The sequence below is a fragment of the Corvus brachyrhynchos genome, unplaced genomic scaffold (assembly GCF_000691975.1).
Source record: "Corvus brachyrhynchos isolate BGI_N302 unplaced genomic scaffold, ASM69197v1 scaffold53, whole genome shotgun sequence".
Classification (NCBI taxonomy): Eukaryota; Metazoa; Chordata; class Aves; order Passeriformes; family Corvidae; genus Corvus; species Corvus brachyrhynchos.
The window spans coordinates 6,193,629-6,220,302 of NW_008237681.1; the positions used below are offsets into that span (position 1 = coordinate 6,193,629).

General features: G+C 40.9%; 2 protein-coding genes across 3 annotated transcripts in view; one reads left to right on the forward strand and one right to left on the reverse strand.

Moving 5' to 3' along the window:
• Positions 1-11,282, forward strand: part of DPH3 (diphthamide biosynthesis 3) — a 16,456-nt gene extending 5,174 nt beyond the window's left edge. Inside the window, exon 3 of the mRNA XM_017732149.1 lies at positions 8,661-11,282. Within this exon, the coding sequence (XP_017587638.1) occupies positions 8,661-8,786 (126 nt within the window). The 3' untranslated portion in view covers positions 8,787-11,282. The remainder of the gene's footprint in view (positions 1-8,660) is intronic.
• A 3,249-nt stretch (positions 11,283-14,531) lies between these two features.
• GALNT15 (polypeptide N-acetylgalactosaminyltransferase 15) overlaps positions 14,532-26,674 on the reverse strand; it is a 27,994-nt gene continuing 15,851 nt past the window's right edge. For both annotated transcript variants that reach the window (XM_017732143.1, XM_017732144.1), the window contains exons 5-11: positions 24,307-24,474; positions 23,650-23,767; positions 22,696-22,890; positions 17,849-17,980; positions 16,711-16,812; positions 15,709-15,849; positions 14,532-14,783 (exon numbers count right to left, since the gene is read on the reverse strand). In XM_017732143.1, coding sequence (XP_017587632.1) covers positions 14,637-14,783; positions 15,709-15,849; positions 16,711-16,812; positions 17,849-17,980; positions 22,696-22,890; positions 23,650-23,767; positions 24,307-24,474 — 1,003 coding nt within the window. In that variant the 3' untranslated portion in view covers positions 14,532-14,636. The remainder of the gene's footprint in view (positions 14,784-15,708; positions 15,850-16,710; positions 16,813-17,848; positions 17,981-22,695; positions 22,891-23,649; positions 23,768-24,306; positions 24,475-26,674) is intronic.

Here is a 26,674-nt window from a genome sequence, read left to right on the forward strand (position 1 = left end):
CAGCAGGAGCTGGCAATAAGTCACTTCTTCCGTGACCTATTCAGGGCCTTTCCTGCTCCATGGCAAATGCTTTTATTTTGGTCTCAGTTGTCCTTCTGGACAAGTCAGAGGACAACTTTTTGAAACATTCAGTACTTCCAGTAAAAGATTTCCATCCACCAGAACACTAAATAGCTGCACCACTTCTTAGCATGATCTTTGTGGATGAACTCCTATGGTGTTTATACAAAATACCAATTTCTGGTATACTTTTAGTAACAATGACTATTTCACACTGCATAGAAAAAAATGACAATTTTCAGGGGAGGGCTTTTCCCCCCCCCCCATCTTGAAAATGATACTATTTAGCAGTTTTTATTTCTGCATGTCTCTGATCATAGGCCTGTTGTTGATTCTTTCCGTGAAAATTTCGTACATATCCAACACAATACCATCTTAAGGTATTTGGTTTTAGACAATAGCAAGACTGCAGCATAAATTTATCATTTTTATCACTCTATAATGGATTAGAACTGATTTTTTGCCCTGTGACGGATGTTAAGATTAATGTTCATTTAATGACAAAAAAAAGTAGATAAAACATGAGCCCTTACTTATCCTAATTGCTCACTCATTAGGGTAGAATACATTTGACTTTTTATATTATGCAGAGGTCTCTGTGGCCCCCAGCGCACTGCACAGGTCTTCCCACATTGATGGGTTCTGGTGTACATCCCTTAGCTAGAACCAGACTTTGAATTTAGATATGTAAACAGTCTGGAGGCAGAGATCCAGACAAAACACCTGTCAGTCTCACAGTCTCTCTTGCAGAACTACTCAAGAGGGTCATTTCAGAGCCAGTAAGGAAAGCTTCTGTCCTGGAGGCTGAGCTGGACTGTGGCAGCAAAATATATGAGTGCATCAGAGCAGGACTGACTGTCCCAGGGCAGACCAAGGTCTTCTTGGTCCCATCCCATCCCCAGCACTGCCCAGCAGCTAATGAAGAGTCCATGCAAGCATTTGGGGATACTTCCCTAAAACCCTCCCACACAATTTGAAGGTCATGGACTTTTTGAGACTGATGTATTGTTGTTTAATACCATGAACAATACATATGTTTCGATGAATTTGTCCAATCACTTCTGGAATCCACATCACGACTTAAAATCCACTGCATCCCATGGAAGGGAATTGCCCAAGTTAACTGTGCTTTATGAAGAGACATGTCTCATTGTTTCTTTTGAACCCACTGCACTGGGGTTCCTTTAAAGACACCTTTTGGATAGGAAGAGACAGTGTTCTGCTCTCAGCTCTCTAGCCTACTGAGGACTGTTTAGATTTTTTCCTTATTTTTCTGCACCATTTTTGAAAGGGAAATAAGAACTGTGCACAATTCTAGACCCAGGTGCATCATGCATACATTTGCATAGTGATATTTGTTCTTTGTTCTGCTCTCTATTTTCCAAAAATTCCTAACATATGGTGTTCTTTTTTGACACTTGGTGAGCACTGGGCTGACATTATCTTAGAACTTATGTTTAATAAGGAAATAACTTTTTAGAATCTAAGGCTTAGAATAACCTTGTCTTTCTCCTTCTGTCTCTTGCTCATGGCCTAGGTGGTTTTTAGAAGACAAGGTGATCTAAGTGAGGTATCATGGGTTCAGGTGGTTTTTCTGCTAGTCCCTCCCACAACCTCCTAACAGCGGCTGATGAAGGTGTGCAGGCTCCATGCATTTTGGTAGCACTGTCCAAGACTGGTTTATCTCCACTCCTCCCATCATTTAGCTGGCTTTTTTTGTTTAATATTGTAATATGTTACTTCCCTTCCATGTTCATTTTAATTAGCCCTATTGCACTTCTTACGTTACTTCATCTCTTCCTTCAAAGCTGCATCTGTGTGCCTCCTGTATTTCCTTGTCTCATGGCTTTCCTCATGGTTATCTGAGTTTTCTGGGTAGTGACGCCTTCTATTTGAGTTGATGCAGTCTTTCAATGTGAGATTTCTTTTAGTTTTGTGTACACTGTATTTGCTTTCCTAAAAGAAGTAGGGATACTGCCCAAGATGCACATATGAAATAGTGTGCTTTTTGAAAGGGCAAAGAATATTTTCTTTCATTCAAATCTACTATTTCCTTGTAACTTTGTTTTCTAGTATTGGCCCTCAGGGGGAAGTCTTAGCCTGAATAAATCATGAATGATAAATGTGATAGACTGAAGGATTCTTGCTTTTCCTTGTGAAGAAGGGGTTAATTATAACTCACAGTTTCTCTCTTCTTGCAGAACTACTCAAGATGAAGCTATTTCTTGGAAGAATACCCTTAGGAAGTTAGTGACCTAGAATGAGTTTGGCATAGAATTGCCTTTTAGCCTTAACTGTGATATTTGCTACTGCTGTCTCCTAGACAAATGGGTTTTGACAGGCTTTGCAAACAGCCTGAGGTCAGAGCCTACGAGCTTTCCTTGGGCAAGTAAAAGCTGTGGTGTCAGGAACTTAATATGTTTTTTGAGACAAACATCAAAATTCCCAAACCTGGGGAGGGTGCACAGTGGGGCAGTGACAGGCAAATGCAACCCCTCACAGGACTGGGAAAAGGACATGGCAAGCAGCTAAACATGGTCCCTGCCAGGGATTGTTCACGAAGTTCAAGCTCTGCTTTGAACTGGAATGAAGACTGTATTTTTAATATCCCTTGACATAAGGCCCAGAAGAGAGCAGGTGATGGCACACCAAACTGGCACCCTGCCTTGGGCATCAAAATATGCTTCTGTGGCCCCTACACCTCCACCACAAACTGCTTAGCTACCTAGAGGTGGGATTTTGCTGTGGATGAGCAAAAGGGTGAGCAAAAGGGTGAGCAGCAGAGAGGCCTGATACCTAAGCTTTTCCTGTGTGGATTTCCTCTATGCACACTGAACTGAGGGTAGTGGGGCAGCCTGGGGGGATGCATGATTCGGGGCCCACCTCCTCCTACTTAGTAGAGGAAGGATTTTCTTCCCATCCCAGCTGCTTGTTCAGGCACTAACCTCAGAATTTGTTTCTCACTCGGTAAATCTCACAAGTATCCCAGTAGTTAGGACTCTTTGGTTATCTCCTGTGCATACACAGGTGGGGGGTGATGTATAGGAGATGCACACTGGAAGAATTTATTCTGGCCCCTAAAAAACACTCTGACTCTTGCAGATCCTTAGATCGTTTTTTTTTTCCTTGATACTTTTTTTCAAGTCTGGGATTTTCGTAACTGAAGGAGAATTCAAATAAATCAGCAACCAGAGTAAATGCCAAGCAACCACAGTTAAACTTTGTCAGTTTTTAGACTAATAGACCCCCTTCTCAAGATATTGTGCCTAACAGGATTTGATTGCGCTTTCTTGGCCAGAGAATTTCTGTCAGTACTTCTGCCAAATGCACGGTCTCACAGAGGGAGGATTTGATAGAGATCCAGGTTAAGTCAGCCTCTTCATTCAGAGACAGTGACTGCCAGCCCCACACAGGCTGCAGCAGGGCCACCCAAATGTCGAGTTTCCACTGAGGAAGGCCAAGTTCCCCATATTCTTTTTTATTTTTGCAACCGTAGCAGGGCTGTGTCCTTGGGTTCTTTCCATGCCAAATAAAGTGTCTGCACATTTTGTCTGGTTCAGTTTTGTACGGTTGAGGCCTTTATAGCAGAGGCACCTGCAAAAATAGAACTCTGAAGAAACAGATTCATTTCTGACAGGTTAACCAACCTGAGGAGTAGGAAATTATTGTGCTAGATCTGTAAATACATTTGCAGCTTGCCTTGCAAGGGCAGCTTGTGAAAATTAAACTGGCTGGGAATATCCTGAGCCCTAGGCATAGAGCACCCTCTGAGACACAGCTTATATAAAATGTTCCGAGGCAGATCCTGCCATCCAGCACAGCCGTGCAAATCTGGAGTAATGCAGGCTTTAGGGATGTTACTTCAGATCCACTTCACCCAACAGAAGAGCAGAATTTAAATGAATTACCCATGAAGAGAGAATAAAGAACATGTGCAGTAAATAATACATTTCTGGGTTTTTTGCCCTTCATGACTCTCTCTCATAAATGTTTCAGCCTCAGTCTGATTGCTGCTTCACTGTGTCAGCCAAAAAACCAGACTGAGCAAGTGCATTTCAGTGTCATTCCCATCTGAGGCTGTTAAGGCTCAGGGAGAGACAGAAGCACAGACAAAACCCTGATTTCTAAGAGCACGACATTGTCCTCACCAGAGCCATATTTGAAATGCCTCATGACACATTCTGTGACATCCCTTGGTCAGATACAGCTCCCATTTTGTTTATTTTTTATCTCTTGCAGAACTGAAAAATAGGTAGGAGAGAGGGAAAGCAATTGTAAATTCATAAAAATCAGTTTGGTCCCAAAGTGTCAACTGAAGTATTTCATCATTTATGAAATAATTAATTTTATTCTGAAGAAGTCAATATGACATCTCACAGTATTTCTCACCCTGGCACTATCCTGCCACCCAGGCTGGCACTTGACACCAACCTTGTGTAATTTTGGCTCCTCCAAAACCTAATTTCTCAGGGGATGTTATGAGTATTTTTTTATATTTTCTTTTTTTTCTTTACATTACAGTTGGATCCTTTCTGTGCACTTATTTAATTCAGCTGTACAATCTCTATTACAATACCCTTCAAATGTAAGATACCTGATTGGAATTAGCCTCTGCCACCATAAAGTGACCTTGCTTCATGAGGTCAGGCTGTGATTCCCACCACTGGATGCACCTGAACATTCCCCTGCTGTGTTACGCATGTTCTTGATTGTTGGGGAAGATGAAACAAGAAAGCCTTGTAAATATGATTGCCTGACAAAAGATTTTGGGAATATGAAAACTACAGGCACCATCGAAATGAAAGCCACTTTTGAAATACCAAGTCTTAGTTACTGAACAACTGGAAAACAATGGTATGGCCGACTGAAGGTAATCCCCTCTTGATGGAACAATACCCTCTGCTTGCAAACAGGTCCAAGGGTCAGAGCAGACCCTACTAGCTCAGCAGAAGGGGTCCAAAGAGTAGTTTTTAGAAGTTAAGATGTAACACTCTATGGTAATATAAGAACTCTTATAGGCTGTATGTAAATGCTATAGGATTTGTATCTTGTATTAGATTGGTTAGTGACAATTAGAATATTCAGTACAGAAGATGATTTATTGTATTGTAACCAGGACTTCAGACACTTCGATTCCTTACCACTCTTCATTCCTTTCCTTCCTTACTTCCACTCTTGCTCTTACACCCTCTCTCTCTCTCACCTGCTTACTCTCTTGGGCCTGCTCAGAGCCGAGTCTGGCAGCTCTGAGCAGTGCCCCAATACCCAAGCTTTTTACAATAAACCGACTGTGTCCCAAGACCTGCCTATAGAGATCTCTCCGTCTCCATCCGTCCCGCCCGTAACCTACACTTGCTGTTCCTGAGCAGTTGTCCAACACTAACTCAGGAGCAAAATACCTTGCTGAGATTTGAGGAGCCACATCCACACCTGAAATATCCTTTTCAGAAAATCTGAAACTACTCAGTTTTATAGTCTACTTTCTTACTGAGCCGACTGCCTTATTTTAAACTTCTCAAATGTGTTTTATCAATATGAAACACTGTTTACTTTTGCTCATTCTTGCACTTTCCAGTCTTTACCATGCAGATTCTTTCCGGCATTTTCCCACAGATGTAGCATTTTGTAATTCATTGCTTGTGACTGCCAAGAAATGACAATTCCAAGACTGTCCATAGTAAATGAGATGAACCTCTTAAAGAGGGATGAAACCTCAGCTACAGATTTGTGCGTCTTTCTGACATGTCCAGCTGGAAAAATCTTGGTCTCTGTAGAACAGATGACCACCTGTACATTCTCACTCTGTGAGAAATACCTCTTCCATCTTGTCAATTCTGCTGGTACTTGCTGTGTTCTCCATTGCTGTGTCTTTCTATTGCCAAAACCAAGAAAAAAAAGAATACGGTTCTCCTGTGTTCTAATGGATGTAGACTTTTTCCACATGTAAGGGGTTTACTAATTTTGCTATTTATTTTGCAGGTGTGTTTTAAACATTTTTAATAATAGAGTTGCACTGATGAGACCTATGCCCTTTTTGCAGCTTAATATGCTCTTCTGTTCAGAGAGACAAATCATTGGCCTGGCAGACCTAAATCCACAAAGTTGAGGGGTTTTAACAGTACTGGCACAGGTGCAATGATCTGGCAAAGGGGTGCAGAGAAAACCCAACCCAATTTTTTTGTTGTCAAGAGTCAAAATGGGAGCTATCTGGAAGGACAGGGTTTCATGGTCTGCACTACATTTCCAATCTTTATCAGTCTTCCTACTAAGAAGCAGAAAATTTGTGGTTTTATCTGACATCCAGAGTCACCTTGAAACCCCGTAATGAAATATCAATAATTGAGGATAGCTGTTTGCTAAAAAGATTACTGACAGGTATGAAATAACAGTCAGCAATACCTATAAATATATTTTATGTCTTGGTCATTTTCCTGGCAGACTTCAGTCTTTCATTGAGTAGCAGCCCTGGATTTGAACACTTATGCACAGAAGAATAGTAGGATGTTTTTGGGGGCGCTGGAGGGGAGAAAGTGGAGCTTTTTTTTAAAAATTAGTGTACCATGATGTTCCTTGGTTAGCACAAAAGTGTAATTCCCTCCACAAGTGCAGAGGTCTGTTTCAGTTTATTCTTTTTGCAGTATGCTGTATATAAAGAAAAACAAGATGAGATAACTCTTCCTGGAGAAAATCCAGAATTTTAATTAAAGAAATGGCATTTTCACATTGATTTCTTACTGGCTGGAGTTCATGGCCATACTGCCCGTATTTGCTTTCGTGTTAAGAGCTTTCCAGATGACCTTCTCTACAAATGCCTTTTTTCCCTGCCACTAGAGGTCATAAAAACAATAAAGAATGGAGACACAACATACCCATTAATTTGGGACTAGAACATTTTTACAAGGTGGACCTGAGTCTGTGGTCCTGGAAGCCCCCAGGAGGGGGACAGCATGCGTTAATGTTATGCAGACTGAAGGAAAGGCATCAGAATTGGACCCAAAAGATTAGAAGTCACATTTCTCTACCTTTGCATGTTGTCTTTAAATTCAGAGTGCTCAAAAATCACCAAGTTTCTCAAATTCATGAGGTCACTTTATGACCTGAAGTCTTTCAGATAGCACATCATGGTTATGGACATCAACATCTTTTTTCAGGCTTCTTGCCTTTTAATTCATGTTTTCATGCTTTTCACTCTAACACAGTAACTAATTCAAAGTAAAAATGAAGGATGTTTGAAAATGGACATTCTTATCTAAGCTGTTTCTGACAATAGCTGTAACTTTATTTAAATCACTACAACATCAACATGAACCGCATAATATCTGTTACAGAGGCCTAAGACTGAGAATAAGACTTAGGTTTTTTTTAAAAATTACCTCACTAACTTCAAAACCCTTTCTGTCATTAATTGCTACTAAATGCAGCAACACCTGCTGGTAAAAGAAGTGGCCTGACTTTGAACTCCAATCAGAGATTCTCAATTGTTTGTTTTATGTACCTGGTTCAGTTCTGCTGCTGAGGTTGACAGTCATGTCAATGAGCCGTCCACATTCCCTTTTTCACTGCTCCCACTTCAGGAAGCAAATATGTTCAGTTCTACACATGAAAATGTAAAAAAGCCTTTCCTTGTCAGGCATGTCATTAGGAACCAGTACTTGCAACAGAAACCTGAGGCTGCTGTCATTGTAGTAGCCTAGTTGGGTTGTTCTGCTGTGTTCCAGTGCCATAAAAAGAAATGGACAGATGTACTTCGGAACTGAAATGAAATTCACTTTTTCCCATTTGCCGCTTTATTCTTTCTCTCTGTTAAGAATCGAATTATGATTTTCCTTGTTTTGCTGAGTCTGCGGTCTTTGCTAGCACGTAATTGTTGTAGACATGTTCACACGAGCTGGCAGTAAAGGTCCAGAAAAACAATTTTTTATCAAAATTTGCCAGTGTGTTGAAAGCAAGACAGCCCAGAGGAAAAGGTTCTTTCTTATGATGGGTGACAAGGAAGTAGAACCCAGCACCTTGCCATGGGCAGCCTGGCCTGGGGAACCTCTTTCATCACTGCCTGTGTGAGCATCCCAGCTCTGTTTCAGAGAGCAGAGAAAACAGTGGGTCTTGTTCCACACTGAAACCAAACTCAGAAACCTTGGAAACTCCTCAAAATGGAATCACCACTGTCTGCCAAGTCTGAGCATCATGTTACATCTAATCTTGAATGAAACTGCCAAAATTGTATATTTTTCAGAGAAGACAGACATCTTCTTGTAATTAGCAAATTATGGTCTCATTGTTCTTACTTTGCTTATCAAGTTATTTTCCAGTGTCAAGACCTATTTTGTTTCACCCTTTCCTCTCGTCGCTGATTTAAGAGTTGTTCTTAGCACTAGAGAATCTTAAGAGTTCTGTCACGGGCTGCACGCAGAAGGTTGTTCCAACAGCAGGAGCTGGACCCGAAACCATTCATGGTTTATGTAAAACTAAAAGTTATTTCCTTAGCATCAGCATCAGGCTCTGTTCCTGGGCTTGTGCGCGTGTGAATCTATGCAGACACCACAGACTGACCGCAGGTTGCTGCTCTAGGAAATTAATGTTTCCTTTGCTTCTGCAAACAGAGGAATCAACAGCAAACTGCCCTGAAGAAATGGCTCTTGCCAGTGTCTGGGAGCTTGCTATGGCAGCCCGGGATCCGTCAGCTGGACTGCGTGAGCTCAGGAAGCACCAGTGCTCAGCCAGACTAAGTGGTCTTCCAGGCTCTGTGGTTTGTTGACTGATTTGTAGGCGAAGGCAGCTCTTGGCACCACAGATGGTAAGTTTTTGATGAGTATGACACACAGAGAAACTAGGTAAGACAACAAAAAGCCAGGAGTTTATAAGACAACTTGTCCAATGAGAAATTTCCTGCAAGACTTATTTTTTAATTGACATGATGGGTTTTATGTGTCTGCCCGCTTGAAATATTTTGACTATTAAACTCTGTTCACTGCTGGGCTCTTGATTTCTAAGCAGGCAAATTGTGTGCTAATAAGAGGGAAAGCAGAAGAGGGTGACAGTAATGCAATGACCTGTTGTCTCTGTAGGGCTGTTTTGCATCAAACATTTTGGTTTGGCTATAGCTTTTGACCACTTTTGGTTTGTAGAGTAATCCCAAACTAGATGTATAAAGGGTGATTGACAGAAGCAGCCTTCCAATGGCTTGTACTCAGATATAAATATCTGATGTTCTCCATCTTGAACTCCTGATACATCAAAGTACCAGTTGATTTTCTTTCAGAGCTGCAATTAAATTTTTTGTGTAATTATTACATTAAATGATAAAAAAGAGGCTGTAAAAACCCCCAGTTTTCACCTAATAGCATATTAAGAAGTGAATAAAAAATACCATGAAAAATACAATACTAAAGGATGTAATCCTTTAAAGCTCATTTATGCCTGTAACAATGTAAGTGACATTATTAGATTATTTGTTACCAGTCTGTAAGACTGAGGGACTAATGAATGCGGGAGCAATCTTTTGAGTAATTGCACAAAATAAGTTAGATATTTTAAAATATATTTGGTGGTTTTATATTATGCATATTTTAAAAAAGTTGATTACTTTCACCTTTTTCTCAATTCGTAACACAGAATTACCATTGGTATAAATAAATATCACGATAGTATTACCAAAGGTCATGGATTCTAGGAAAGGTCACTGTACAGCTACTTAGAAACTGAATAATGCATTCAGCCCTTACTTAGGCTGGTCTACCTGTAACTTAGGTTCAAGCTAAGAAGAACCTTGCAAACAATCCTGGCACCTGTATCTGTTCTGTGTCATGAAAATTCTGCTGCAGCTTTCCAGCCTACTCAGCAGAAATTTATAGAACATTTATTATTCCTATTAGACTTAACATCTTAAAAATATTATAGAGACACTTCTGAAAATTTAAATTCTTATTCCTTTGGGACCAGATCATGCTGTAACACAGCATCCTACACAGTGGGGTCTCTCAGTTTGCGAACAAAGAAGCTGTCTTGGAAAAGTGTGCTGTTGGATTTAACTCATTTGAGGAAACTGCAGATGGTAGCAAGTTTGTTCTTGGCTGTCACCTCTGTGCCTGAAGCCAGATCTTGGGGGAATTGGAAGAGCTGGGCACTGGGGTTGGGCTCCTGGAAGGGGTTTTAGCCTGGGGAACCTTTGGGATTATTTTCCTTCCACTTAACTCCAGTTTAAAATTTATATATGACATCTAAATTAATCATCAAGAATCCCTCCCTAATCAGTAGAGAAAGCAAGCATTTCTAGATAGTGATTTACTCATATTGGTTGAGTACTTGCCATTGGTTACCTCTGGAAGTGTTCTCTGCTCACCAGTAAAAGAAACTTAGACAACTACCTCAGTTGTGACTACTGTTCAGGCAGCCCCATTTAGCAGAGGTGAATCCTGTTCCATGTGTCTAAAGCATAATAATCCCCAAGAGTGCTAGCTAATTAAAAAAAAAAAAATTAAAATTAGCAGCTAGAAAGATAGCAAAACTACTATGGCTGCTCTCTCAAGTCATGTAGCCAGATTGTTTTTCCAAAACATCCTTCCAAACCACCTGGTGAATAAGCAGCTGTGAGCTGCCTGAAGAGTATGCCAGAGTTCATGCTTTCCAGGGACTCTACATTTGGAGTCCTTATTCAGACCTTTCTAATGAAACCAGTGGAAATTATGGCAAAGGTCTGCAAAATCAAGCCCCCTCTAAGATGCTGGCAGGGGCAAGTCCTCCTGTACATTTCTGTAAGACTGTCAGGTGATGGCTAAATGAGGGTATTGCCACTGGATGCTTTCCGACTGGGTTTTTTGCAGACTAGCTGTGCTGCAGCGTGAGGAAAACAAGGCATTAAGAAATCATAACACAATGAAGGAAATAAAAATACATTTTTCTGTTCACTGATACACTTTATTCAGGGCAGACACGTGCAGTTTGCATAGCTTAAAAACATGGACTTAAAAACATGTTACCTATTTGCAAAACACTTCTTTTTTACTCTCTTCCAATATGTTTGCAGTTTGAATCAAACTGCTGGAGATAAAATGAGATAGTCAGAATCTGAAAGCTCTCACTCACATGTCACCTTCCAGCTGTTATGGAAACCCAGGCTGTTACTGTTCTTGTCTTGGATCCCTGAATATAGCTCCATTCCTTCCTGAGGAGATCAGTAATGGAAGCTATTGCATTTTAATCAGCAGACAGTTTTACAGCTCAATGAACATCTCCAAGGAAGGACCTGGAAGCACCTACACGTGGACTGAGAGATACCCTCAACATTTCTGTGCTACAGGATTTAGCATGAAGGTTGATAAACCTTCTTTCCCCATTTAGACTTCAGGTTAACACATGGAGAGAAATGCTGCTATTGTTTCTCTGTGTCAGTGATGGCACCTCACCTAACAGGACAAACCCCAGTGGCCAGCCCCAGGGCCAACACTGACTGCGTCAACTGGGGCTCGGTTTAAAAGTACTTTGAATAATATTTCAAGTCTTCATTTTCTTCCATTTACCATGAGCTGGGAGAGGAATAAACCAGGCTGTTTAGTAAGGGCTGTCACTGAAAGGTGACCTGCTCTTGAATCTGACCTTTTAGCTCAGCTTCATGGGTGGGTTTGGCTCAAAGCACTCACTGTGCCTGAGTTGCACAATTCAAAGAAACAGGTGGAGTTACACTCTAAGATATTTATTCGTGTTATGCTGGAATTCCTTTGCTCTTGCCTGAGGCTCTGCTTCAGAGGCCGTCAAAGTTTAAACTGCTTCATTCTTGCATGAAACATTTTGTCCTTACAGTTTTCTCCTGTCACTGGGAATTAGCGGAACCTGAAATGTTGACCTTGTCTAAATACAGAACTGAAAGTAATTCCATGTTTTGTGGTGCTCAAAGCATCATTGTCTGCTAGTATTGCATGAAAGTTGGGTAAAAATGAGGAAAACTATCAGCATCCTTAGCTGCCACTCTTTGTTGAGCCCAGTTCCATGAGGAGAAGAGTTTAGATGATGGATCTAACCACAGGGGCAAAGTCTAAATGACCACAATGAGGAAACAGTATTGGTACAAGCAACCAATTCATTTAAAAGGTGTATAGGAGAAAAACTAGGGAAAACAGGGATAGATGCTTTGCCTTTGGTTTTTTAAATTTGTGTGTACTAAGTTATGTTTATATTAGAGGGAAGTGTGCTCCACAATCCATGTCCCCTGGCTGCCTTAGTACGGAGACCTCCTAGACCACATTGTAGCTCCCTTCTGGCCCATGCTCTGGAATTTAGTTCCCTTGGAAACCAAACACACATTTACTCTGTTACTAAGTGAAACAAGTGTATTAACAATTATTTTCTAAATGGTACTGCATCATATATTTTCATTTTATTTTTTGAAGAGGTATTAGGTAACATATTTTTCTATTGTACATATATCTACAGCAAACCTTACTTTCTAGGCTTTTATCATTATGTTAAAAAGTAGTATAAATGAAGATGTCCATGTCTCTGAAATTTAATTCCAAACATTTCCCCTCTAAAAAATATTTTCATTCTTCATGATAAATATCACTTGTGTTCAATTACCATATTTGTATACACATTTTTTTAACATTTACCTAAATTCTGAAGGATTATATCCCCAGTGCAGTGTCCAAAATATAATAAATAATACATAATAAAAAAATCTGGCATACTTATAATTTAAAATAAAGGAATCACGTGTCATTAACAAAAGCATTTTACTCAGCTTTTATGCAATTAAAAAATTCTCTTTTCTCACCCTAGATTTGGGCAATGGTCAGGGATCACTTGGTGTTCTGGAAGAGGTTTCTACCATCCTCTCAGCTGAAAATTAAAGCAATTTCCAGAATGTCACCGGGAATTTTAAATGACACAGCAGAAGCAGTAATAGATTCTGATGCTATTAAAGAAAGCATAAGTGGTAATCAAGATGATTGGAGTGATGCCTGAACACAGTGTAGAATCTGTAGCACTCAAAGCAGGCAGACAGCTAGACACTGGGAGATGTTTTGGACGACACAACACAGAATGCTCTTTGTGTCTTCTGTTGTAACCAATTTTATATGCTTGGTACGAATTTATTATGATTTACTGAGAGCAGGTGACTGGAAGGCTCTGAGCAGAATATTCTGTTACTCCTTCCTTTCTCTAAAGTCTAAACAATGTGCTGTACATTTAAAAAACCTCACAATTTTCTGTCTCTTGAAAAGAATTCAAAACCTAAGAGAGTTTCATTAATGATGTCATTCCCCTTTAATATATACATAGGACTATAACTGATTTACACTATAAATCAGATGTGGTGCTGATGTGGGAAGACTCCCAAATCTTTGTTCTGTCTTAGCAGGCTCTTGGAAAGTGTTGTCATCACTGATTTTATCTTCAAAATGGACAGTACCTTAATGAGATACTGAAGTGGAAGTTTGCTTGGCTAGTGCATACTGTGTGAGACCATTCTTGTTACTTAACCTCATCTCTCATTCACTCCTTTGAAAGACAGCAGGTCAGCAGCAATGGAGGCTCTACAGAAGAAGCTTCTTTAGAAAATTTGGTCTTTTCAGGATCATCTTGAAGACCCACGACAGCAAGAATCTACACAATCTTCTTGGCTAAAACTGACAGCTTGAAAGACTTAACTCAAGGTGCAAGCAAATTGAAGCAAACCAATATTTTTTCCTAGGTAGCCACTGTTGAAACTGTTTCCCTTCACTTGCTGTTTTCAGCCAGTACTTCTGTTACTGTAACAATAATAGTAATAATAATAATAGTAATAATAATAATAGTAATAAACTCATCCCATGGCTTTACAAGAGCAGATGGATGCTGCTGATTCCTTCTATTCCCAAATAAGCAGAGAAGTTGTTACCCTCCTTACTACCACAAAAGTTTCCTGAGGAGTTGTCCTTAAATATAATTAAAACAACAACAAAAAAAATTGTTAATATTTCAGTCTCATTCTCTCATCCAAATTAGACTGTGGACAAGGATTTAAGGAAGAGTGTGCCAAACATTGAGGACTGTTAGTATTCCAAGTCAATTAGAGCATTTAGTGCCTAATTAACTGTTCATTTATGCTCTGTGTAATCTCACAGAGAGTAGAAATTTGGCTCAGGCTAATTGGAAAACAAAATTTTTGCTATTACATGTGGAAACATCTATTACTTTTATACATACAAAACCTATTTTGTTTTATATGAGTTGAGGGCACTGTAAAACAAGGCTAAACTCCTGTCCTAGTTTGGCTGGCTTCCTCTTACAATTTCAAAAGTCTCACATTTTTTCCTGTATCCTCAGTAGTCATAGAATATGCTGAAGACAAGCTGTCTGGCAGCCAATTTTCCATGTTTCCTTCAAAGGGCAAACTTAACTGCCTTCTGCAATAGCAGAGTTGAGAATTTATTGATTCTCACAGTCTCTCTATTCCCTGCTTCACAGAAAAAATATAAATTTCAGCTAAAAGCATGCTGCAGCAAACACAAACATCTTTCTTGTCCTTGCAGGAAATGGATCTTAAATCCCAAGCAGAAGTAATGTTACACTTTGGAGACGACCTCTTCAGAGACCTGTCATCATCTCTGACGTAGCCCATGGGAACGTTCAAATTGCCACACCTGATTTGCATTCTTGTTACATGCACACAAAAACAAGTCCTTCTCATCTTCTCTCTTCCCTGCCTCTATGCACTTGCCAGAAAGGACATGGACAATCATTCCATTCTACAAGATGAAAGAAGAAGGGAAAGAAAGAAAAAATTAGAAATGAGGGATCTCTAGTAAAAGCTAGGCCATGTTTCAGAAAATTTCACCAGTAATGACTGGTTGTTCAAATTTTTTTACGCAATACTCCAAACACAACGACTGGATTTAGGTTTGTGCCCAGAGCGTGGTGAATATTCGTAGTTCCTTTTGAAGCTAACATGAGTGGTAGGTGCAGAATGCTTTTCCACCACTATTTTTTCCCTATGGCTACAGGTTGTCATCAGCATCAACCTCAGTACTACAGGCCACAACATTTCATAAGGACCAATGCTTCCCTTAGGAATCAAACCAAATTACAGTAGGAACTGTACCAGATGATTGCTGCATCCCTACAACTACAGTAACTGCTATTTTCCTAGGCTCTCTCAGAGCGTGACATTTTTCAGTCTTGCTGAGAAGTTTGTGCTCTGCTGGGTGAAGTTCACTGAAAAACAGGGAATTCTTCTAACAGGAAGTTTTCTCTTCTCTTACAATGCAGGAGAAAATGTAATGATTCCCATTTAGAGCTTCACAAAGGGCTCTCATTTGGGAGGGGTCAGGATTTTCAAACCCTTCCTCAATCCGAAAGAAATGGGAAAGGATTTGCCCTGCTCTTATTTTCACAACCCCTGATTCTGATTCTATTCCTATAAGGCCAGCAAGACATAGGAATTCAGGTAGGATTTCTGTAGTTCGTATTTCTAAACTAAATGTATTTCACATTGACAGTGTAAATGGGCAAGAGACATCCTAATTTTTCTGGGTGAAAAAGGTACAGAAGTGAAACATGCCCTTCAAATACCTCATCCCTTCCTCACACACAAATCCTGAAATCACAGTGATTCCACAATGATCCCACAGTCACCATCAGCTGCCTTTCCCCCATGGCAGAGCCACTACTGACCTCCTGGACATCCCAGTGCTGGTTGCTGCTGTCTGTCTCCTTCGTACAGTTTTGAGGGATAACCTTCCCACGTCTGACATCAAAGCAAAGCAGCGGAGCAGAACCAAGCCGGATTTCCTTCACGCTGTTATATTCAAAGTGCTGGAAAAGGGAGGGTTTGTTTGAAAAGTGACGGATGGACATCCCAGTTCATTTTTAAATGCTAATTCTAAAGACAATTTCCTGTACATGTTTGTTAAGATGCAACCCAAACATGAGTGACAGAGACCCAACAGCCTTGACCCTACAAAGCAGTCCTCCCTGCTAGCTAATTCTGGCATAACTATTTACCTAAAAAAGGGCTTTGTGAACTATGATTATGTATAACGTAAACCCACCCTGCCATAAAATTTTCCAGTTAAATAAATATTTGAACAGAAGGGTGTTTCTCACAGTGTCTTCACACACTGCAGTTTGAAATGTGCCTGCAGCTTATCCTGAGCTCAGGGTGAGCAGCAAAACTCGCTTGGGACTTGGGAGTAAATATCTGCAGCCAGTCTGTATTGGTTTGGCTTCTCTTATTGCATGAATTTGCTAGACTAATGCTAGATTGGGAGTCTACATTAATTTACCTCCTGCCTTAGACTGCAGTTTAGGCATTAATCTTCAGATTGAGTCACTAATGGGGAAACTCATCCCCAATATTCTGGAACTGTTACATATTTTTTGCTCACAGGCTTTCTGTTCCCCAGACACTACCAAATATACTAAACAAATGAGCACTTAATGATGTCTTCTGGAGCAAAGTGTGGGTATCTGCCTCAGTGACAGGTGGGACATTGGCATTTTTCAAGTGGCACTCCGCTGTAGAAGAGTGGGCATCGTTGCCTTAGCACGTGCCTAATTTTGAACACGCCAGTATTTCCACTAGTGTCAACCCAGCCACTCACATGTTGGAGTGCCTGTCTTCTGCATGGCTGCCTAGATCTGACACAGTGCCGATGTACTCAAAGTATGCATTACCTGGGTGAGGCTGTCACTGCAAGGGGAGAGTTCAATAGACCCTTCTGCAGTGGCTCTTCCAGGTCTGTAATCTGCACAGAAGCCAACACCAGTACTGTAAAGCTGTAAGTAAAGGTTATACTGAAATAAATCACAATTGGATACAAACAAAATATCCTTCAGCTAACAGTTTTGTCATTGTATCCCTTTATGAGATATGATTTTGTTCATAAATCAGGCACTATATTTTTTCTTTCAGACTTGATCTTGCATATTGGTCTTGCAAACTGATGCTATATAAAAGGCAGAGTTTCACCAAGGGTCAGTGTTACCCATTGAGTTTTGTTTAAATTAGAGATCCACTTCTGGGTTTAACTATTATGATAATTAAAAGAAAGCTATCAAAATTTTTATGCTGGTGGAAAATTGCACTTCAACTGGACACTGTAGTCAGAAAAAACACAAGATATTCCAGAAGAAAAGAAACATGTGACAATTCCTGTGATCCACACTCAGTTCTTACACTTTCTTAAGTTACTTTGAAAATAAAGAGCAGATAAAATAGTAAAACGATACAGTAAAATCTGGCTACAGATAGCAGAGTGCGAATTAATTGGTAGACCTTGTTGCCTTGTTGGGGGAAACTCCCTTCCAGTAAGGCTGCTGGGAATAAATTCATATTTAATGAATTATAATTATCAACTCTGTGTTTAAAAAAACCTCCAGACATTAAGAATATTTTGTCCTGTACACAGTCAGCCAGGGAACTGCTGTTACTATCACTTGTCCTTGGGGAAGGGCAGGACTGAAGAAATGCTTTTTTCTCTTTGTGCACGTGGGTCAGCACAGAGATATCTCAGCTACTGTTGGTGTTGCCATCTGCATGAGGCAACACAGTTCTTTTCCTTTACTAATGGCACCTGAAGAACCTAAGGTTAGGATCCTCTGAGCTGTGACACTGAACTGAGTCAGACACTCTGGGTTCAGTTCCCGGCTGGTTTTCAACATTTATGTGAGAATTTGGGCCAGTTCTTTGTCTCTTTTTCTTTCTCCCCCCACCCTGGCTGCATTGCCTGTTTGGACCAAGTACTCAGGACATGGAAGTGACACTGAACAATGCAAAAAAAAAGATCATTCCTTATAGTGTGTTTTTTCTTACCTTGCCAGAGAATCTTGGTGTGTCTCCAAGTTGGGAGAGTTCAGGGTACACATTTGATACAAACCACTGGAAATTTCTACAGCCCAGTCTCTTCTGTAGCTGAAGGCGCTCAGTGCAGTCTGGCTTCTCTGCCTTTATGGGGAAAGGGAGAAAGCATAAGGGCAACAAGCGTACTAGTGTATTTGTGTTAGAGATGCTAGGAGTGGAAATGACTTCACAGGAATTATTTCTACCACCTTTTCTATCCTGAATATTATAATTATTGATATGTATCTCTTATGAGTATGCAAAGGCGGAGGTTCAGCTATAGCCTTCCTCAAAATTTGTGCTAAAACAGACAAAGTCTGGTATTATGACAGCAGTGTTTCGGAAGCAGCATACATTGTGAAAATAAGTATTTCCTCTAAAAATGATTATTATACTGCAAGATAAGTCAGTCTTTGTCGTATTTTTATTTTAAAAAGTCAGGACCAAGTTGGATACTTGTTGCACTGAAATTCAGTGGGATTGTATTAGATTGCCGTTTAGCAGCCCAGTTACTGTCAGTCCTCTATGATCAGAGGGAATACGTGATGACAGAATTTAGCCCAAAATATAGTCTATTACCTATTATCTATTATCTGACAGTTACTAAATCTAATGAACAAAGGTGTTTTACAGCTATAAATGCATAAAACTTTTCCTATGATTTCTCTGTTTTCTTGAATTATAAAGACACAATATCAACTTTCAACTTTCCTGGTAGCAACTCTGTTATGAAAAAAGACAAATGCCTTCAACCCTTGGTGCAGCTACAGGCATCTGCACTGCAAAGGACTGACAGTCTGAATATTTGAGGGTATTTAGCACTAATGATGACTAACAGGGTTCTCAACACCTCTAAGCACTTCCGTGTCTAATTCTTCAGTTTCAAAACCACACAAAACACTTTTCTAAATCTCTCAGTGCCCAAATATTAAAAACATCTAACAACCCTTAAAACTCTCCTCTCTCTTGCCAGCAGTAGATCTCCCCCTTCATGTTTCTACTTTTTAAAAATGCAGTTTGGGATGAGATTCCAGGAAACTGGTCTGGATTTCTTCGTCAAAAATTAAGATTGGCAACATAAGCAGAGAATTGCCTGTAAATAACTTTTTCTCAGACCATCTATTTCTCTATATCCATAAGAAAGAAAGAAAAGGACTTTGCAGCCTGGAAAACACTGACAAATGAAGGGCCTTGGAGATCAAAGGTTGACATATCAGTCTCTAAAGGCAGGGATCAATCATTCCATGTGGCACTGTTTGCCAGCCCTTGTAAACTCCACAGGCAAAGCTCAACAGTTGCAGTATGTTAAAGAGAACCTCAGACTTCAGTGTCAGTCTTAGATTCAATAACCATAACAACAAAGTTTAGCAATTCTGCACCACACAAACCTGTCCTCTAGAGGTTTTCCTGGAAAGGGGGAAGAGAGAATTAAAATGCTTCCCCTAAAAAGAGACGTTTCTCATGAGAGTCTGCTTTGGCTGAAGAAGGCAATGGCAGTAAATCTCATTTTGTCACACTAGTTACAGTCTGCATCTGATATCAAATAAATGGTGTAAATAATGTAAAGAAAGTCGTTGTCCCTGTAAACCAACCTTAAAGGAAACTGCTTGTAAATTAAATATGCAAACCACCCAAGACGAGGAGCAAAAGAGGTGGTGGCTGAAGTAGAAGAGAGCTGGGAAGGGCCTCATTCATCTGTTTAATGCTCACACCGTGGGCATCCTATGCAAGACGTGATTCAGACCATAAACCAAGAAGGGTATAAAGCCACCTAAATGGGGGTCACTGGTTGTTTTCTGCCATGAGCAGTGGTGGTGGGGACGGCTCACAGAGAATTCGATAGTGGCCCATAGGTGGCTCTGCTCACCCTCTCAGCGCCATAAATCCCCCCAGGGCCCTTTGCAGCTGAGTGGCAATAATGTCCTTGCTTGCTTGTGCCTTTTGAATAACATCCCGCTGCACTGACAGGCTGAAAACATCGGCTGTGAAAGAAAGGAACACACAGAAAGGGCCATTTATGTTACGGTATGCTGCACACAGAGATCATTAAATTGATCATTTGAGGGAGCATCATATTCAGAAGGACTGGAACTATTCTGGCTAGAATAAACTCAGGCAAAAGGTCATGCTGCTTATAGCTAGCAAATTGTATCATTGGTGACTGTACTTTTTAGTAGAGAAAATTGCTTCTGAGCTGACAAGGAAAACCTCCAGGGAATTATTAAATTATTTAAAAACCTCACTGCCCATTTTAAAAGGCTTGGTCTAGTGGCTATAACCCTTTGTGAGTCAATTGACAGGCTCCTGGCCAGTGGAGTTCAAACCTGTAACACAGACAAGCAGGTAGGATCTTTTAAAATGATGTGAAAATAGAGTAAAAAGGGAAACACAAGAGTCTCAGACTCTACAATTAGCAGGCTGACTGGAGAGAGAGGCAGATCCACTGGTGGAACATACGAAGGTCAGACTAGGTGACAAGAGAGAAGTCATACCAATATACAGCCCTCTTCCTCTCCCCACCATAATGCAGCTCCTGCTGGATTTGGCTTTCTTGGGTGATGGCCAGCCCTGAATGACTGAGGCGTGCAGGACTGAGGCATTACTGGAGCCAATGGTGCTCACCAGTGCGGATGAGCTCATTAAAGCCATCAGAACTGGTGGCAGCCTGGGCCGTAGCGATCGAGCCCTTGTTGAGTTTGTGATCTCAAGGAGTGTGAGCCTGGTGAGGAGCAAAGTCAAGACCCTGAACTTTGCAAGAGCAAACTTCCAGCTGTTTAAGGAGCTGGTGAAGGAGATCCCCTGGGAAACTGTCCTTAAGGGCAGACGTGCTGACCAGAGCTGGCAGCTCTTTAGAGCTACTTTTCTTACAGTGCAAGAACTCTCTATCCCAGTGTGTAGGAAATTGAGCAAGGCAGGCCAGAAACTGGCATGGCTGAGCAAGGATCTGCTCCTCAAACTGACGAGTAAGAAAGAAATGCACAGACAGTGAAAGCAGGGACAGGTGACCTGAGCAAAGTACAGGGATATGGTTCGAATGTGTAGGGATAGGGTCAGGAAAGCCAAGGCAAAGCTGGAACAGGACTTAGCAAGGGACATGAAGAATCACAAGAAGGGATTCTATAAGTACATAGCTCAGAAAAGAAAGGACAAGGAGAGTGTACCCCCACTCCCCACCAATGACCAAGAGTGAACTGGTGGTGACTGATATGGAGAAGGCTGAGGTACTCAATCAGTTGTATTCCTCAGTCTTTGCTGGCAGTCAGGCTCTCTGTTCTCTCAAGACCCTGATCCTCTGAGTGAGTGGGGAGGGGGAATGAAGTCACTCCCTCTATAAGGATCTTCCCTTACAGGAAGCTGGGGATCACATGATGAAACTGAATAGAAGTGAAGGCTTCAGGGAGAATTTAGAGCAGCCTTCCAGTACCTAAAGGGGGCCTATAAAAAGGAGTAGTGGTTTTAAACTGAAAGAGAGCGGGTCTAGATTAGTTATTAGGAAGAAATTCTTTACTCAGAGGGTGATAAGGCACTGGAACAGGTTGCCCAGAGAAGCTGTGGATGCCCCATCCCTGGAAGTGTTCCCAGGCTGGATGGGGTCCTGACAACCTGATCTACTGAATGGCATCCTTGACCATGGCAGGGGAGTTGGAATTAGATGATCTTTAAGGTCCCTTCCAACCCAAACCATTCCCTGATTCCGTGATTCTATGAAATGCAGGAGTAAATATGAATGAGAAACTTTGCAGAGCACCTACCCATGCTCTGCCTAAATGCTTTTAGTCAATCTTTTTCTCCTTAAAAGCGCAGCATTGGTAAATGAACAGGAAGATGAATGATACACTTTCATTCAAAACTGCTCACAAGGTTGTCCACTGCTTTGTAGGAAGGATATGATTACAAGAAAAGGTACTGGAGCCAGAGAATTCCTGAGAACTGCAGCAACATTATTAACAACATTAACTACACCAACAACATTCCCCACAGCTGCAAGACTCCCAATAAACAAACATCCACTGGTTTGTAATACAAGGAATATACAGTTCTTGACCACCCCTGTACTGTACAGTGGCTTAAAAAACAAGTGTGGCTGTTCTGTAGTTACTGGATTGTGTGTAACCTGCAGATGGTTCAAGTGTAGTTGCATGCCAGGACTACACCACACACCTGCCTGCAAGCCTGTCCTAGCTTACAGGTGGCTGGGAATCCAAATTCCTGGAGGAATGTCTAATCAGATGTCTGTGCAATGCTTCTAATGAAAACATAACTTGTAAATAGGGGTGTGTTGATATCTGACTTTCTCAGTTCAGTTACTTCTGGATATGTCAGTTCAGGAAAAAACCACACCTTTATTGTCGCTAGACCACTCAGATATGTTCCCTTCCAGTAGGAGAGACACTACAATTTGCCACATGCCTGTGACTAATACTGAATACTCTCAGGAGCCATATGAGGAATTCCTTCAGTAACAAAAATGACGCTCTAGGAGGGTCCTTTGAGCACACAGTGCTGCAAGCTCCCACTTCAGATGCACCACAACCCTCTATGTACTATCAGTGAAGAAGCAAACCACAGATTGTTGGGGAAGCTGAAGAAGGAGTCATTTGGAGAAGAGGTTACACTCCACAAAATTTGATAACTTCTGCACAAGGCTGAACTTAGGCGCAAGCTTCTCCCTCTCCTTCCTGATCTGACAGCTTTTTCATTGGAAGGTTTAATAAAAAGACTATCCCCTGCACCTGACTGCATAGAGACACCCCCATTCCTATTCCATTCCCTTCACCTATCTCAACACAAACCTCAGAAACCTCTACAGATGTCTTTACCTTGCTGATTAAGAAAGCCACTGTGTCATGCTTGTAGAAGTTCTCTTTAAATGAGCCCAGCCAGGTCTCTGCTATTCGGATTTTGTTCCTCACAATGGCCTCTTCATAGGAGAAAGCACGGGGGAAGTGATTTCGATAGACGTGCCCCACTCGGGAGCATGGGATAATTTCTACAGAGCCACCACAGAGCCAGGTCTGAAACACAGGTGAAAGCACAAAAAGAGATTACCTTATTTAGATTACTTTTATCTGAAATGGAGAAGCTCCTTTACTCTAGACTCTGCCTCAGGAAATCCTGGAAAGAGCAGGAGCATTATTATATGCTTCTTCATACATTGCTCCCCACACTCACAGAGAAGATACTTGGCACCCAGACCTCTGATTTGACCCAGTATGGCTATTTATATGCTTTTATGTTTTTCTTTGCACAAACAGTACAGAGTAGTGAACAGATCTGGGTGCACACCTTCTCTTGTCTGCGACATTAAAGACACTATGCCCTTTGTGCCTGCAAATTTCATTGGTTTTTAGTATCAGTTACTCTTTGTATTCAGGAAAAATCAATGCAGAGGATTTAATATAAATGATTTTCTATTAAAACTACAGGTTGGCAAAGAAATAAAGCTACTCTCCCTTTGGTGTATGTTAACATGCCAGAATAGAAGAGGCAGCTTTCAGAGGGTGCCAAAAGCAATGACTCAGGCCTCAGGCAGATAGTGATAGCCAGCAAAGCTTCCTTCTCCTGACATAATGCTCCTAACTCACAGCAGCTGCATGTTCTTGTATAGTCCTAACAGGCTGTGGAGCATGGGGATAGATTTCTGCAGGGAAGGTTGTAGTCTCCATAACCCAACATGTTCTGTACTTTTTTTACAAATATCTTCTTGCCTTTCACTCAGGTTCCTTAACATTGCAATAGTTATCACAGCTTGATGATTTAATTAAGATCCTTACCCTAATAGATAGTTCCAGGTTTTCTGCTCCCCACATGGTCATGTCAGAATCATAAGCTCCAGTATTTTGGAAGTAATGTCGATCCATGGCCACCACTGCACCAGCTACCGCAGGACTCCTGGGTAGCAAAGTTTGGAAGTGAACACCTTGAGTTTTGGATAAGGGTTTACGCAAAGCATGAAAATTCCACCATTTCCATATTAATTCCAAAATTATTGAATACTGCTCCATATATGCTTGGATTAATTGATTATCTAACCAAAATAAAGAACAACTGGAGCGTTATTCTAGGATTTGCTTGGGGAAGGGAGCTAAGAGCTGAATTATCAAATAAGACTCAGAACAGTGGGGAACATTGCACACACGTACATCCAAAACAAGAGACAAAGAGATAATGATTAAGACATCGCTTTTCTAGTTGTGTCGATGTGTGGAAAGTATTTGTCACATTGAAAGCATGACTCCAATCTAGTTAGAATGATTACTAAAGGCCAAAACAAACAGCACAAACAAAAAAGCTCCCTTCAGAATTATTAACTGAGCATGTGCAAGTAAACCACACCTCTCTCCTGTTAGCTGGAAGATGACACAGGATGACCCAAACTGTACAGTTTTGCTGCTGAGCTCAGCAAGGCACATTGTCTGATGGACTGTTACCTGATAGGGCTGATGGGAGACTGTCGTACCTTCTCTTCATGCTCTGGCACTGCTTCCCAATGAAAATCTAATTTCCAGTCAAAAACACCTCGATGCAGGCCCACAGAGTGATAGTATTGAAAAGTCTTCCAGTCTATGACATCTATGACAGGGGAAACGACACTGTTTCTGAAAAAGACAATACAATTTATTTCCAAAACCAAAGCATAAATTAAGTTCATTACTCTGTTAGTAAACATTAGCTCTCCTCTTTAACACTGTCAAGCACAAGCACTCCTCTAAATGCTGAGTGCCCTTAGTTTCTTTTTTAGGAGCTCAGGTGCTCAGCACATGGGAATACTGAGCATGCAGTGAGGAATTTACAGATCAATAATTTACTGATACCCTGTACCTTGAATTGTTATTTAAAGCTATCCAGGATTTTGTTCTGAGTTAACCATCAGAATTCTTACAAAGCTATTTCACATGGAGGCCCCAATCTCTGGTGCTACAGGCTCTGCATGGATGCAAAGTTTATAGCAGAAGATGGTTTTGGTCTCACACACTTTACCATCCTTTGATTTTCCTGTAGATATTGGACACACTTAATGAGTTTGTCACTTCAGGCCAATGAAGAGTGCACGTATTCTTAGTTTGTTCTGATGGCTGCTTTGAAAAAACATTTATTATTGGGTTCATAAGCCAGTGTCTGTATTTTATCGCAATCTTAGAATGCTCTTGCAAATGCACTGTCAGAGTGTGGAATCTACCTTTAAGAGCAAGAACAGGGCCATTACATGGTAAGTGGCAATCCTTGAATTCATTTCTAACCTCAGTTAAATTTGGATTAGTCTGAGAAGAGGTACTAGACATTTCCCTATGGCAAAGAAGTCACAGTATTTCGGAGTGTACTTGCACATCATCTTGGAATTAACTGGTAGTTCAGAACAGTCTTCAGTGTTCCTTGTTTTCAGGTCAAAGATATATCACATTTGGAAATTTTCAGAGTATAAATGAAATGGTATGAAGGACTGCAGGGAAAAAGTGTTGAAGAATAATATTATCCATTTCTTCTCTGTTATGCTAAAAGGATAGTCTCTGGTCTCAGTGCAAAGACTTGTCTACAGACAAAAGTTCCTCTGGAGAAAAATCAGTAATATTTAAGAGGGATTAAAGTACACTGGAAAAATTATTCTTGTTCTAGAGTAGGAATATCCATGTAGGAAATTATTCTGGTGTAGTTATTTCCCTAGGAAATAATTTCCTGTTAAAAAAGAGAGAAAAATGAAATGGTCAATTTGGGGGAAAAATGTAGATGTTTTTATCTCCTCTTTTAAGACATATATGTTGGTCAGAAATCACAAGGAGATAAATTCATTTGAAACATAATACTGTCGGTGAAGAAAGGACATCTCAGAAGTCTCCAGTGCAGTGAGACATTTGTACTTTTCCACGGCAGAGGCCAGAACCAGCTGAGGAAGATGGTAGCTCTGAGTGATGTTAATGTAATCTTGACATATCTTCTCTGCCTCTACAATCACTAGAATAATGTTTTTTCAGTATCAGAGTGGGGGGAAACTCCCAACTTTGTTTTTTCACAGTTGACATTTCCTGTAGAGGATTTTAGAAGCCCATGGAGAAACAGACTACTGCTTGCCAGTGATTAGTACAAAGATGAACCATGCAGAGGATTGCTTTAAAATGACTCAGTTTTGTTTCCTAATAAGAGCAGATCGTCCTATGATGAGCTTAAGCCAGGAAGATTTAAAATAGAAAAGTGATTTTATTTCTCTGCGCAGGTGTAAAACCATCCTTTATAATATGCAGTAATAGGCACTCTTAGAAACAAGCATCTGGTTTATAAACAGGTGAGAAAATTTTATGGTCACATGCAGCATTTGTAGGCACATACGTTAAGGCAGTGAGTTCCTGGCATCCTGTCACAGGACTCAAGAAGAAAGGGAAAGAAGTGATACTAAAAATAATACAGCTGATATCCTTCCCTGATTCTCCTAATGATGTCCCTGTGATACAGTTTTGTACCCATGACAGGAGAAACAACCCAGCTCTCAAGCCAGCAGGGGCCTTTCTAATGAAAGCTTTACTCACTAATGTCATAGGTTAGCAAGCATAGTCCCGGAAGGGATGTCCTTGCTAAGGGGTGCTTAGAGTTTCCTCTGGGAACTGATAGAACCTATCAGCTGGCCAGTTTGAATATGGACAATTCTCTAAGCCACTTAAAGTTGTGATCACCTCTGTGATCCACATTTAAGAATAGGCAAACTCCCCCTCCAAGCTCTCTCTCGTTTCCGGCCCTGGGACAGGTGGCTGCAGGGCCCGAGCAGGGCCCAGTGGGCCCGGCCAGGCCCTGCTTGGGCCGGTCCGGGCC